Source organism: Arachis hypogaea, chromosome 9, assembly GCF_003086295.3.
Source record: "Arachis hypogaea cultivar Tifrunner chromosome 9, arahy.Tifrunner.gnm2.J5K5, whole genome shotgun sequence".
NCBI classification, from domain to species: Eukaryota; Viridiplantae; Streptophyta; class Magnoliopsida; order Fabales; family Fabaceae; genus Arachis; species Arachis hypogaea.
Window position 1 is genome coordinate 53821191 of NC_092044.1, and position 15186 is coordinate 53836376.

At 36.4% G+C, this 15186-nt stretch overlaps 1 protein-coding gene across 3 annotated transcripts; it reads right to left on the minus strand.

Moving 5' to 3' along the window:
- Positions 1–9471: 9471 nt before the first annotated feature.
- On the minus strand, positions 9472–12818 carry LOC112710919 (uncharacterized). 3 transcript variants are annotated; one of them, XM_025763395.3, is made up of 8 exons: positions 12632–12818; positions 12355–12551; positions 12152–12261; positions 11665–11730; positions 11415–11497; positions 10693–10739; positions 10142–10220; positions 9472–10043 (listed from the first exon to the last, which is right to left on the minus strand). In XM_025763395.3, exons 1-8 carry the CDS (start codon positions 12695–12697, stop codon positions 9954–9956), a joined length of 738 nt encoding a protein of 245 aa, XP_025619180.1. In that variant the 5' UTR covers positions 12698–12818; the 3' UTR covers positions 9472–9953. The 3 variants fall into 3 exon arrangements, with proteins under 3 accessions (XP_025619180.1, XP_072059062.1, XP_025619182.1); XM_072202961.1 differs by lacking the exon at positions 11665–11730; XM_025763397.3 differs by lacking the exon at positions 10693–10739.
- Positions 12819–15186: the final 2368 nt, after the last annotated feature.

Sequence of the window (15186 nt, forward strand, 5' to 3'; positions counted from 1 at the left end):
ATAGTCTTTGATCTGTCTAAGTCCACTTTAAGCTTCATGAGTGAAACAAGGTCCTCCATCAAAAATTTAGAGGCACAAGTGGGCCAGCTGGTAAGAAAGTCACTGAAACTCCTCCTAGTACTCTCCCAAGCAATACTGAAGAGAATCCAAAGAGAGAGTGCAAGGCCATTGACATAATCAACATGGCCGAACCTAGAGGGGAAGGAGAGGACGTGAATCCCAATGAGGAAGACCTCAGGGGACGTCTCTCAAGCAAGAAGGAGTTCCTTATTGAGGACTTAAAGGAATCTGAAGGTCATATAGAGACCATAGAGATCCCATTAAACCTCCTTCTGCCATTCATGAGCTCTGAAAACTATTCTTCCTCTGAAGAGGATGAAGATGTAACTGGAGAACAAGTTGCTCAATATCTAGGAGCTATCATGAAACAGAATGCCAAGTTGTTTGGTAATGAGACTTGGGAAGGTGAACCTCCCTTGCTCATTAGTGAACTAGATACATGGGTTTGGCAAACCTTACCTCAAAAGAGACAAGATCTTGGCAAATTATTAATACCATATACCATAGGCACCATGACCTTTGAAAAGGCTCTGTGTGACTTGGGGTCAGGCATAAATCTTATGCCACTCTTTGTAATGGAGAAGCTGGGGATCATTGAGGTACAGCCTGCCATATTCTCATTGTAAATGGCAGACAAGTCAGTAAGACAAGCTTTTGGATTGGTAGAGGACGTGTTGGTAAAGGTTGAAGGCCTTTACATCCCTGCTGATTTCATAATCTTAGACACTAGGAAGGAGGAGGATGAATGCATCATCCTTGGAAGACCTTTCCTAGCCACAGTAGGAGCTGTGATAGATGTTAACAGAGGAGAATTAGTCCTTCAATTGAATGGGGACTACCTTGTGTTTAAGACCCAAGGGTGTTCTTTTTTAACAATAGAGAGGAAGCATGAAAAGCTTCTCTCAGTATAGAGTCAAACAGAGCCCCCACAATCAAACTCTAAGTTTGGTGTTGGGAGGCCACAGCCAAACTCTAAGTTTGGTGTTGAATCCCCACATTCAAACTCTAAGTTTAGTGTTGGGAGTCTACAACATTGACCTGATCACCTTTGAGGCTCCATGAGAGCCCACTGTCAAGCTAGTGACATTAAAGGAGCACTTATTGGGAGGCAACCCAATTTTTTATTTATCTTATTTTATTTTTCTTTTATTGTTCTTTTATGTTTTATTAGGTTCATGATCATCTGGAATCACAACATAAATATTAAAATTAAAAACATGATCAAAAACAGCAGAAGAAAAAGTACACCCTAGAAGAAGGGCTTACTGGCGTTTAAATGCCAGTAAGGAGCATCTGGCTGGAGTTCAACGCCAGAACAGAGCATGGATTTGGTGTTGAACGCCAGAAACAAGCAACATCTTGGCGTTTAAACGCCAGGAAAACACCCTGAGGAGAGCTGGCGCTGAACACCAGAAACAAGCATGGAACTGGCGTTCAACGCCAGAAACATGCTGCAAATGGGCGCTGAACACCCAAAACAAGCATGAAGCTGGCGTTCAATGCCAGAAACAAGCATCAATCTGGCGTTGAACGCCAGGATTTCATGAAAAGGGCATTTTACACGCCTCATTGGTGCAGGGATGTAAATCCTTGACACTTCAGGATCTGTGGACCCCACAGGATCATCTTAGGATCTGTAGACCCCACATGATCCCCACCTACCTCAATTCACCTTCTCTCCTCTTCACACAATCCAATAACACTCTTCCCCAAAACCCTTCACCAATCACCTCAATCTCTCTTCCCCATCACCTCTTCATCACTCACATCCTTCCACTCTTCCCCATAAACCCCACCTACCTTCAAAATTCAAAAACTCTTTCCCACCCAAACCCACCCTAAATAGCCGAACCTACTCCCTCTCCCTCCACTATATAAACCCCTCCATTCTTCTTCATTTTCACACAACACAACCCTCTCTTCTCCTCCTTGGCCGAAACACAACCCTCTCTCTCTCTCCTCCGTATTTTCTTCTTCTTCATCTATTCTTTCTTCTCTTGCTCGAGGGCGAGCAATTTTCTAACTTTGGTATGGTAAAATCATAGCTTTTTTTGTTTTTCCAAAACCACCTATGGCACCTAAGGCCGGAGAAACCTCTAGAAAAGGAAAAGGGAAGACAAAAGCTTCCACCTCCGAGTCATGGGAGATGGAGAGATTCATCTCTAAAGTCCATCAAGACCACTTCTATGATGTTGTGGCCAAGAAGAAGGTGATCTCTGAGGTCCCTTTCAAACTCAAGAAAAATGAGTATCCGGAGATCCGACATGAAATCCAAAGAAGAAGTTGGGAAGTTCTGACCAACCCCATTCAACAAGTCGGAATCTTAATGGTTCAAGAGTTCTATGCCAATGCATGGATCATTAGGAACCATAATCAAAGTGTGAACCCGAATCCAAAGAAGTATCTTATAATGGTTCGGGGAAATACTTAAATTTCAGTCCGGAAAATGTAAGGTTGGCGTTTAACTTGCCCATGATGCAAGGAGATGCACGCCCCTACACAAGAAGGGTCAACTTTGATCAAAGGTTGGACCAAGTCCTTATGGACATATGTGTTGAAGGAGCTCAATGGAAAAGAGACTCCAAAGGCAAGCCACTTCAATTAAGAAGACTGGACCTCAAGCCTGTGGCTAGAGGATGGTTGGAGTTCATCCAACGCTCCATCATCCCCACTAGCAACCGATCCGAAGTTACTGTGGATCGGGCCATCATGATCCATAGCATCATGATTGGAGAGGAAGTAGAAGTTCATGAAGTCATCTCCCTTGAATTCTACAAAATAGCCGAAAAGCCCTCTACCTTGGCAAGGCTAGCTTTTCCTCATCTTATTTGCCATCTATGCTACTCAGCTGGAGTTATCATAGAAGAAGACTTCCTCATTGAAGAGGACAAGCCCATCACTAAGAAGAGGATGGAGCAAACAAGAGAGCCCACACATGGATCCAAAGAGACGCATGAGGAAGCTCATCACTAAGGAATCCCGGAGATGCCTCAAGGGATGCACTTTCCTCCCAAAAACTATTGGGAACAACTCAACACTTCTCTAGAAGACTTGAGTTACAATATGGATCAATTAAGGGTGGAACATCAAGAACACTCCATCATTCTCCATGAAATTAGAGAAGATCAAAGAGCAATGAGGGAGGAGCAACAAAGGCAAGGAAGAGACATAGAAGAGCTCAAGGACATCATTGGTTCTTCAAGAAGAAAGAGCCACCATCACTAAGGTGGACTCAATCCTTGTTCTTATTTCTCTGTTTTTCGATTTTTAAGCTTTATGTTATCTATGTTTGTGTCTTTATTACATGATCATTAGTATGTAGTAACTATGTCTTAAAGCTATGAATAATTCCATGAATCCTTCACCTTTCTTAAATGAAACATGTCTTTAACACAAAAGAACAAGAAGTACATGAGTTTCGAATTTATCCTTGAATTTAGTTTAATTATATTGATGTGGTGACAAAACTTTTTGTTTTCTGAATGAATGCTTTAACAGTGCATATTTTTTGATCTTGTTGTTTATGAATGTTAAAATTTTTGGCTCTTGAAAGAATTATGAACAAAGAGAAATGTTATTGTAATCTAAAAAATCATGAAATTGATTCTTGAAGCAAGAAAAAGCAGTGAATAGCAAAAGCTGGCGAAAAAAAATAGAAAGAAAAAGAAAAGGCAAGCAGAAAAAGCCAATAGCCCTTAAAACCAAAAGGCAAGGGTAAAAAGGATACAAGGCTTTGAGCATCAATGGATAGGAGGGCCCAAGGAAATAAAATCTAGGCCTAAGCGGCTAAATCAAGCTGTCCCTAACCATGTGCTTGTGGCATGCAGGTCCAAGTGAAAAGTTTGAGACTGAGTGGTTAAAGTCATGATCCAAAGCAAAAAGAGTGTGCTTAAGAGCTCTGGACACCTCTAACTGGGGACTTTAGCAAAGCTGAGTCACAATCTGAAAAGGTTCACCCAGTCATGTGTCTGTGGCATTTATGTATTCGGTGGTAATACTGGAAAACAAAGTGCTTAGGGCCACGGCCAAGACTCATAAAAGTAGCTGTGTTCAAGAATCAACAAACTTAACTAGGAGAATCAATAACACTATCTGAATTTCTAAGTTCCTAGAGATGCCAATCATTCTAAACTTCAAAGCATAAAGTGAGATGCCAAAACTGTTCAGAAGCAAAAAGCTACAAGTCCCACTCATCTAATTAGAACTAATATTCATTGATATTTTGAGCTTTATAGTATATTCTCTTCTTTTTATCCTAATTGATTTTTAGTTGCTTGGGGACAAGCAACAATTTAAGTTTGGTGTTGTGATGAGAGGATAATTTATACGCTTTTTGGCATTATTTTTAGGTAGTTTTTAGTAGGATCTAGCTACTTTTAGGGATTTTTTCATTAGTTTTCATGCTAAATTCACATTTCTAGACTTTACTATGAGTTTGTGTGTTTTTCTGTGATTTTAGGTATTTTTTGGCTGAAATTGAGGTACCTGAGCAAAACTCTGATAAAAGGCTAACAAAAGACTGCTGATGCTGTTGGATCCTGACCTAGCTGAACTCGAAATGGATTTTCTGGAGATATAGAACTTCAAATGGCGCGCTCTCAACGGCGTTGGAAAGTAGACATTTAGGGCTTTCCAGCAATATATAATAGTCAATACTTTATTCGAGATTAGACGACGCAAACTCGCGCTCAACGCCAGTTCAATGCTGCATTCTAGAGTCAAACGCCAGAAACACGTCACAAACCAGAGTTGAACGCCAAAAACACGTTACAAGTTGGCGTTCATCTCCAAGAGAATCCTCTATACGTGTAAAGCTCCAGCTCAGCCCAACCACACACATAGTGGGCCCCGGAAATGGATTTCTGTATCAATTACTTACTTATGTAAACCCTAGTAGCTAGTCTAGTTTAAATAGGACATTTTATTATTGTATTAGTCGTCTTTGACCACATCTTTGGATGCCTAGTCCTTAGACCAAGTCCTTCTCCCTATTTTCGAATTCATATCACATTTTGGGGGCTGGCCATTCGGCCATGCCTAGACCATCACTTATGTAATTTCAACGGTGGAGTTTCTACACATCATAAATCAAGGGTGTGGAGCTCTGCTGTACCTCGAGTTTTAATGCAATTACTACTATTTTCTATTCAATTCGGTTTATTCCTGTTCTAAGATATTCGTTGCACTTCACGAAGTTGAATGTGATGATGCGTGACACTCATCATCATTCTCACCTATGAACGCGTGACTGACAACCACTTCCGTTCTACCTTAGACCGGGTGCATATCTCTTGGATTCCTGATGCACGACGCATGGTTGCCCTCGCCTGACAACCGAGCTTTCCATTCTGTGAGATCAGAGTCTTCGTGGTATAAGCTAGAATTGATGGCGGCATTCATGAGAATCCAGAAAGTCTAAACCTTGTCTGTGGTATTCCGAGTAGGATTCATAGATTGAATGACTGTGATGAGCTTCAAACTCGCGATTGTTGGGCGTGATGACAAACGCAAAAGAATCAATGGATTCTATTCCGGCATGATCGAGAACCGACAGATGATTAGTCGTGCTGTGACAGAGCATTTGGACCTTTTTCACTGAGAGGATGGGATGTAGCCATTGACAACGGTGATGCCCTACATACAGTTTGCCATGGAAAGGAGTAAGAAGGATTGGATGAAGGTAGTAGAAAAGCAGAGATTCAGAAGAAGCACAGCATCTTCATACGCCTATCTGAAATTCCCATCAATGATTTACATAACTATTTCTATCTTTATTTTCTGTTTATTTATCATTATTATTCAAAAACTCCATAACCATATAGTATTCGCCTAACTGAGAATTTCAAGATGACCATAGCTTGCTTCATACCAACAATCTCCGTGGGATTGACCCTTACTCACGTAAGGTTTATTACTTGGACGACCCAGTGCACTTGCTGGTTAGTTGTGCAAGGTTGTGAAGAAAGTGCTAAGTTATAAACGTGCATACCAAGTTGAATGCCATTATTAGAGATCACAATTTCGTGCACCAGTCATCGAAAAAGCCTTGCAGCGAGTATCATCAGAGGCATCGGCTAGGTACATCCGACTTTTGAAATTTCTCAAGTGATGCTTTGGGTCAGTGGTTCCATCGTAGAGATCCATATCAAGGCTTTTGAAGTTCCTTGGAACTTTTGCCCTCATTATATCCTCGCTTAACGGGTCTTCTCCCTCCAAGGGAGAGTCTTCTCGATCACTGCGAGAGTTCCAACTTTGAAGACCGGACTCTAGTCTCAGGAGCTTTTCTTTAAGCTCCTTTCGTCACTCGATCTCACTTCTCATATTCCTTTCTGCTTCTTGCTGTCGTTCTAGCTCTTGCTCCAGCTGCTCCAGGCGCCCTTGGTGGCCATGGAACAACCCCATGAAGTCAGCTGCATGGGGCTGCCTTCCTTTCCTGATTCGCGCCCTTCAGAGGAATTTACCTTCGGGTCTTTTACAGCTTAAGTGCCTTCTCTATGCTGGTTAGTCACGCATTGATGAGTGACTATATCCCTGTCGTCGTTTCCAACATTCTGATTCTCTTGCTTGGAATCGGACGCTATATTGCCATCTTCGTGTAAGTCGTCTGCCATCACTGGTTGATCTCTCGGGTCCCCAGCAATGGCGCCAATGTTACGGTGGGTAACCAGAGATTAATGAGCTGAACTTGTTAGGATGGTCCAAATGTCTGAAGGAGATAGTCTCCGACTTTGTGTGCGTCCGGGAGCCGCCGTCTGACTTGTGTGTATGAAGGAATGGGGGGTGGTACCTGCAAAGATACTCCGATGCCTAAGTCAGCAAGGGATTTTAGCAGGTTTAGAGAGTATTGGAACTTAGAGATACCTGATGGGTGTCAGTGTATTTATAGTGGTGAACCAATAACCACCGTTGGAGTAGTTCCACCTTTTAAGGAGGATAACCGTCCTTTATCTTAGGGAAGTTGAGATATGACTTCTGGAAGTGGGTTGAGAGATTTTAGGGGCAATTACTTATTTGAATAAGTGTTATATGCCAGTTATCTTTCAAGCCCAACTTCTTGGAAGCAAAGTATGCGTAGAGTCCGACCTCTTTGAATGAGGTCGGTTGTCAGGGAAGGCCAATCTTTGGATTGGGCCTTCTTAGCTTATTTGGACTTGGGCCTTAAGGTTTGGGCCAGGGTATGAACAATACCTATATAATTCATAAAATTAACAAAGCTCTTAACCTTAACCATGGAGAATTAATTGCTCATATTCTTCAAAAAAATTCTCAATTATCAAAAGTTAAAATTGCTGAAGCAGAGAAGAGGTTAGTGCCCTCTTCCCTTATATACTAACCTTAGAAATAAATTTAAAAATCAATCTTAAAACAAAATTGAAATTAAAGTAAAAAATCAAATCTCTCTTATAATTGTTTTCTTTCTCGCAAAGATCTTTCCTTATCTGCTTGCAATCCTCAATTAATGCCATCATTGGTGGTCTTTTGATTGACCACCCTAGTACTGAAGAGTTAGAGATAGAATGACTTTGTTTGAAGCCTTAGAAGGTGTCTAAGATTTCACATCCCAAGTGAGAGTACTGTATGTGACGTGAAACCCATTCTTGAATTGCTTTGCTCTCTGTCTCATCTACATACCACATGAAGAGGCCTACGTTGTACATGACCTCAATCTTCTTCAATTGTTGCCTTTGTTTGGTCCTGGCATGGTATGTAGAAAATGCTACATCCCACATGAAAATGCATTTATGCGTATGCATGATACCTTGAAACTCTTCTTATTGTGCGCACGCATGCACCATGCGTATACACGGTGGCCTACGTACCACGTGAAATCTCCTACATCCCACGTTGAAGGTGAACTCATGCGTACGCAAAGTGTCATGTGTATGCATGATTGGCAAATCACCCTTATTTGTGTGTATATGTGCTTTATGCTTACGCACGATATCTCTTTAATCCCAATGAAGTACACCATGTCTTCCACGTTGCACGCCCATTATTCTTTGTTTTCAGAGAGCTTTCTGTTCATTACAAAGAGCATTCTGCTTATTACAGAGAGCTTTTTGTTTGTTGTTTTCTATCTTCTTTTCTTCTTTGTTCTGACTATTTTCCTTCCAAGTTTTTCTGTAATCAATGGATTCAACTAAATCAAAATATTGTTTATTTTAACTATGAAACCATTGTTTATTCAACAAGAATTTTTAGTAAATCAAATAAAATCATGAAAAAAAACACTAAAGATGCAAATGCATCACTCTACTTCTACCAAGTACCAACCCTATCAATGATTCATCATTCTAATTGGTGATCAAGAGGTGTAATCATAGTTGGAGGCTCCTATGGGTTCGGTTAGCAGGAGAAGGAAGGAAAGCGGGTTAGGGCTTTAATCATGGTTTGTTGTTCTTTTAATAGGGCGGAGGGTCTTGATTCGGTTGAACCAAAGAAAATAGCAGTTCAATATGTTTTGGTTTATGGTCAACCAATCTTAATCGTATATGTATACTTTTCTTTAATTAATTTATCATATGATTAATTGAAGAGGTAGTGTTTGTCTTGATATTTATACACACACATATTATGATGAAAAGATTTTCGAAATTCACTCGAAATATACAGAGTGGAATTTGCCAAAACAGATTAAGGATATCATAAATTGGAACTGAAGAGTAATTATTGTCTTAATTTAAAGAGATACAAATATTGTAACAAATTGTATGGCTAAAATAACGATTTTTTGTAAGGAGTCTTATTCAAAGTGGCTTCAACTTCGGAGTGATCTTTAATATTGAATTAACCTAGATATGACCCTAACCAATTAATTTGACTTATTTTTCTTTGTTTTTTTTTTTTTTGTTTATTTAGTCACCAAAAATATGGTGGGAGAACCCAAGACTTTGTAATACTCTTTCTCAGATATTGCTCCTATGATGCTCATAACATAGCATCCCCCTTTAAGAGCCAGCATCCTGATGGCTCCACTTTGCGGCACTTCAATAGTAACACTTCGCTCAACTTTTTGTCGGTCAAAACCCTCCACAAAACACTTTGCATGTAGCTCTTTTCATTTAGCCGGCTCTTGTTTCAACGATAGCACCCATGAGATGGGCTACATGACTTTGGAAAAACTATCACTACAAAAACCTGGTTCATACAATAGCAGATCCTAAAGCCTTATAACTTATAAGACTCTTTTTCAGGTATTTGTCCCATGAGACTAATAATATTAATACACATGTTTAGAGAATAATATTAATACACATGTTTAGAGTGTTAAAACAGACCTGGAAAATTGAATCTTTTCCATCCTTAGCCATTATCATATTTTCATATTTTCAGACTTTCATACTTGTTGAATGTAGTAATGTTATTTGTCGTTGTAGATCTTAAAAAAATTTCAAAATAAAAAATAAAAAATATCAAATGTGTAAATGTAAATTGATATTTTGTGTTCACTAAACAGAGTAGATGACTGACATCTGTACCTATATGAACAACAATCCACAAGTAACAATCAATATGTCAATATTCTATAACTAAACAACATTCCTCTATTTAATAACATCACGTACACGTAACACACCCACAACCAACCCAAAAAATGTAGTATTTAGAACCCTGTTATTCTGACTTTATAGCAAAAGCTATTTTGTGTTGATCTTCATGCAGTTTCTTCCAAGTTAGAATGAGAGCAGCAGGATCAAGCAATCCTTCTAGCACTTAAAATCCTAAAGAGGCACGAACTTGTCGAGATGTATGGGGTTCCCTTTCTTAAATACGCTGCAATTAATCCTAGATATGATTTCACCTATATCCTTTAATAATAGAAACAAGAGATGCGTGTAGACTGTCAGCAGCTGCAAATAAAAAAGATACGTGAATGCACAACTTTATGGCATTCAAACACCGGTGATTTCAGAGGTAAAGGTGAAAATCTGCAATATTGCTTCACGTGCAGAAACATTCCAACTCTCAACATGTCTAACAATCTGTCAAGCAAAATGTTATAGCTACTGATTAGTATGGATTTTTAGAATCACATCAGTAAAGTAATACAGTAGGAAGACAGTTGAATTTTGATTCTAACTTTGAAATCTTTATCTAATTCATAATATGTGCTTCCATCAATTGAAATCAGAGGTCTCCAAGGAAGGTTCAAGTTGGTCCTGCATATAAGACAAAACCAAAAAAGGGAAAAGGAAAACAAATTTTTATATTGATGATGAGACAGATTCTAAGTTAGATTTCTGTTTATGCATTTTTTCCTATATATCAATATTATAGTGAGCATTAAGCAACGCTTCAGGAAGCCAAAAGTTCATAACTACTTGATTGCCTTAAAGTAAAAAGGACACCAGTCACCAGGTAAAAGTTTTACGAACATTCACAGATATTATTATAACCTTTCAAAAGCAGAATTGCACCACTTTACTTTTAGAATCAAGTATCATACTTTGAGCTAATTGGCAAACTGGAAAGTCGCAACAGATTTGAGATGCATATAAGAAGGAAAACGCGTGCATGCACACACACACACACATATTAAACATGCTAGCCGAAGATTAAGGGAATAAAAAATTATCCAAAAGAGAAATTCAGATGTTATTTATATTAATGCACATAACAAGCAAGGTACACCTTAGTTTCCAAGTTGCTAGCACAAAGTTTGTTTCAGAATCGACATCCTGCGTTATGAATGTATAGCATGAGAAAGCATGAAGCTGTATCTTTTTGAACACACTATGTAGTGCAAGAGTCTAGATCCAAAGAGTGATCCAAGTAAATTCTATAGACAATAAGAAGAATGGTAATTGATAAACCTTCCAACTCTTCATATATTAGAAGTCAAATGTCTTAAGATATTGACATTGACAGAGTGACAGCTTCCTGAGATTCGACAGATATCAAAGTTTTCAGTTGACAAAACAAGTCGGTAAAAACTTCACATATAAAGAGAAGGATTAGAACATATAACCCAAAGAAAGAAATAGATCTTTTCTAAGGATAAAAATCCCACACCAAATGAGTTTTAAATGACAAAAGTATAAAGAATAGAGGAAGAGTTCAAATTAACACATTATGAATTCATAATGAGCCTTCTCTATGATCCAAAGTTTCAGGTTCAATACTTGACTAAAGTGAGACAACTCAAACTGAGAATTCTCTTGAGAATTGAGATAGATCTTCAAAAAGAATGCACTTTCCTTTCTAGGGAGAATATTGATTCCTAGATAAAAGCCATTAAGGCTGCACATTTCACATTAACCAGCCTATCAGTCCTGAATAGCTTGTCTAATGTATGATCTATGAACCAATTCTTTGCGGTTTTACAATATACTCCATTTAGAGAGAGTATCTACCTTCTCAATCTTGTGCAGTCTAATTGATGCACAGTCAAAGAAGGGAACGAGCAATTTCAGGTTGCGTGCATATAGCTCCCTACCTGTACGGATGCATTATTGTTATATCCTTAGTTGATTGACACATTTTCAAAGTTATTGATGAAGACCAACTAGAAGAAGAGAGACAAACCAAGCACAATAGAAATTGAGGGAGAAGAAATCAGCATCGTTGTAGTTAGTAGTTACTGGGAAACACGATGATTCTTACCACGAAATTTAATAGTTGGATCTTCAAAGATACAGTTTTCGGCATAAATTGAATTGGTGAAGTTTCCTAGTTGTTAAACATGAGATACATGTCAGTCAATCTTCAAACCTTCAACGAATATGCTCTAAATATTTTAATATTTTATTCATTGTTGAATGCATGCTTGTGTTATGTTGGAATTTGTCCTTCTCTCTTATAGTGTGACATTCTATAGCTAGAAACTATTTATTCTGGTTTCAAATGAGTTGTTCATTTAGACAAACCAGCACGTTAGGAGGTTCAATATATATCCAGATACATTGAACTTTTAAGGTCACAATTTGTCCAAATGGACAATTTCTTGAAACTGAAGGGTAAATACATGAGGGTATCATCATCCCATAAAAATAATGGAAGTTAAAAGTGTTAACATAAAGATGCTAAATCAAAGAGAAAGGGGGTAAATAGATGTTAGATAATAGGGGAATTTCAAATAAAAAAAAAATACCTGTAACAAAATAAGCTTTGTCATAATCAGACTGGATGATGTTTAGGACATCATCAACGCTAGAAAGAGGGAATTCATCTCGGAATTCCTCGGTATCTTGGCTCAAAGAGCTGCACAATAACAAGCGGGTAATGATAACTACATTATGCTATGTCTCTCAAAATTGAAAATTGAAGAGTAGAAGCAACTATAGTGATAGAGACCTTGCTTGATTTGAAGGGGAGAAGAGCCTCAAGAGCTCCGTCACTGCACTCACTGCAGCTTTGAGTATCGGAGGTGTTTCGGTTTCTGAGTTAGAACTCTTTCTTCTACTATTCGGTGCGCTACCGTTACTGTTACTGTTACTGCTTGTATTTGAGAAACACTGGCATTGGAACACGTGATTCCTTCTCAACTGCAACTGCAATAACATAATTCCAAATGTATACTATATTCTTCACTTCAGAGAAGAGAAGCATCAAACTATTTAGAATGGAATACCTTGGAATTTGAAGGTGGGAGAAGAGGAGGAGGTGTTCCAATGAAGTGGAATATTGTTTGAGCCATTTCCTACTACGGTTTGATTCATATCATCATTTTCATTTCGGTTCTGAAGTTGTTTCTGTTATAAGGGTCTTTCGTCATTGGGGGGGGGGGAGGGGATATATGGCTCAGATTCGGTGGTCCCAAAGTCTTTGACCACTTAATGGTGCTATTAAAAAACATATTTTTAAAGTTTTTTTAATAACTGTTACATAGTCTTTGAATTAATTTTAATTACAAATTAATTTTATATATTTTATTTAATTATAAAAATTATTTTTTATTTTATAAATTATTATTTTATCAATTATCTATTATATTTATTAACAATCAAATACAAAAACAACAATCAATTATATCCTCCATTGATCCTAATAAAGTTTTTGGCTATTCCAATCGATTAAAATATTAAATTTGATCTCGTGACGTTCGTCCATGGCTTCCAAATCGTGTTTCCTTGAAATTCAATCGATTGGTTTATCAAAACAATCGATGGAATTGTAACTCAATCGATTGAATTACAGTGTATTACAAAACAATCGATTGAAAGTTGTAAGGTAGAATAGTTTTTGCTTAAACCAGTCGATTGTTTATACTTTCCAATCGAATGAATGCCTCAAAACAATCGATTTTTTTTGTTACACAATCGATTGAATTCACGAAAACAACATGGATTTGCCCAACACAATCGATTGGAAAGTGATGACATTGAGTTTTAGCCAAATTCAGTCGATTAGTAATGTAATCCAATCGATTGGAAGGTGATGATGTTGAATTTTTTGCCAACTTCAATCGATTGGTAATGCTACCCAATCGATTGAAATGTGTCATGCGCCTATTTCAATCTTGTTATCTTTTTAGAAATTATCTTATTATTCATCTATCTTATCTTTAAAATTCTATCTTCAATTTTTGCTGTTTTATTTTGATGTAGATAAACTAATCTTATCTTTTCCTTAATATTAACATTATAAATTGGTTAATAATCCATCACTAATTATTCAATCCCACCATTAAAATCATGTATCATTTTCTTTGATTATAAAAAATTTAATTATTTTTCTTTGGAACATCCATTTACTCAATATCCAATTTTTTTTTATTTTTTATCCATCTATTTAATATCCACTATTTCTTCATCGTTAATGACCATTGCAGCAATCAGCAAAGGTCCAATCAAGTTTTTCATTGTAGTGTTCAAAAAATAAACCATCGTTTTGATTACAAAATCAAGGTCAGTGAATAGAATCTCTAATTTTGCAATTATTCGTTTCGATACTTTATTCGTGAAATTGATTGTGTAAGGAAAAAATATTTTTTATCTTTTATTAATTCACAAAAATTGAAAAATACTAAAAAGTAAATAGATGTTATTTTTTTATTATTAATTAATTAGCTAGCAATCAGGGACGGACCTAGAGGGGGCGAGTAGTGGCTTGGACACCCCAAAATTTTAAGAAACTATACTTATCTATAACAATTTATATTAGGAATACAGAGGGTTTGGTGTTGATTATTTTTTTCCTATTTTACCCCTATGTTTATAATCTAAAACAACATACTCAATCACATACTCACGTTCTGTAAATTTTGCATTAACCCATGATAGAATGATGTAATTGCTCGTTAAGATACTCTTATTGGATGTAAATTATTGTTACAAATATTTTTATTAAGATATGTTTTGAAGGAATAAAAGTAGAATGGTTCAATAAAGATTAATTTAAAAAAAAATAAATTTACACTAATAATTTTTCTCTTCAAATTATTAACGTACTTTTCTAATATACTCTAAGTACCTACACAATATATAATATCAATTAGCGTTCAAATTTAAGTTCCAATATTGTTATTAACGAGAGAGGTTTATTAATTTTTTAAAAAATTTACAGACAATAAGTTTTGTATCAATATATCATGATTCATTTTAAAAATAATATTTATTCATCTAAGTTATAGAGTGCCTTGAAAAATCATATTTAAATGATTTTTTTATTCTTTAACTATTTTATATTTTTAGATTGAAAACTTTGTAATTTTTTATTCAAGCTTTATTTTTATATTTTATTTTAATTGTCTTATTCAAAACTATTAATATGAATTTTATTTTGTAGGATAAATAAAAAGATGAGATTTTTTTAATAAATTAAATTATTGAAAAACTTACTTATTATAAAAGAAGTTAAGTATATTTCTTGATTATAAGAATACATATAATTCACTTTTGAATGTAATCAAAATAAATATAAATTTATTCAATTTTTTTTAAATTTACATTAATTATTAAAATTATAACATAATAAATATACTCCTATACAAATTTATTAATATTTTTGTGCTTTATTCAATCGATTGGGTAGCATTACCAATCGATTGAAGTTGGCAAAAAATTCAACTTCATCACCTTCCAATCGATTGGATTACATTACCAATCAATTGAATTTGGCTAAAACTTCAATGTTATCACTTTCCAATCGATTGTATTTGGCAAATCCATGTTGTTTTTGTGAATT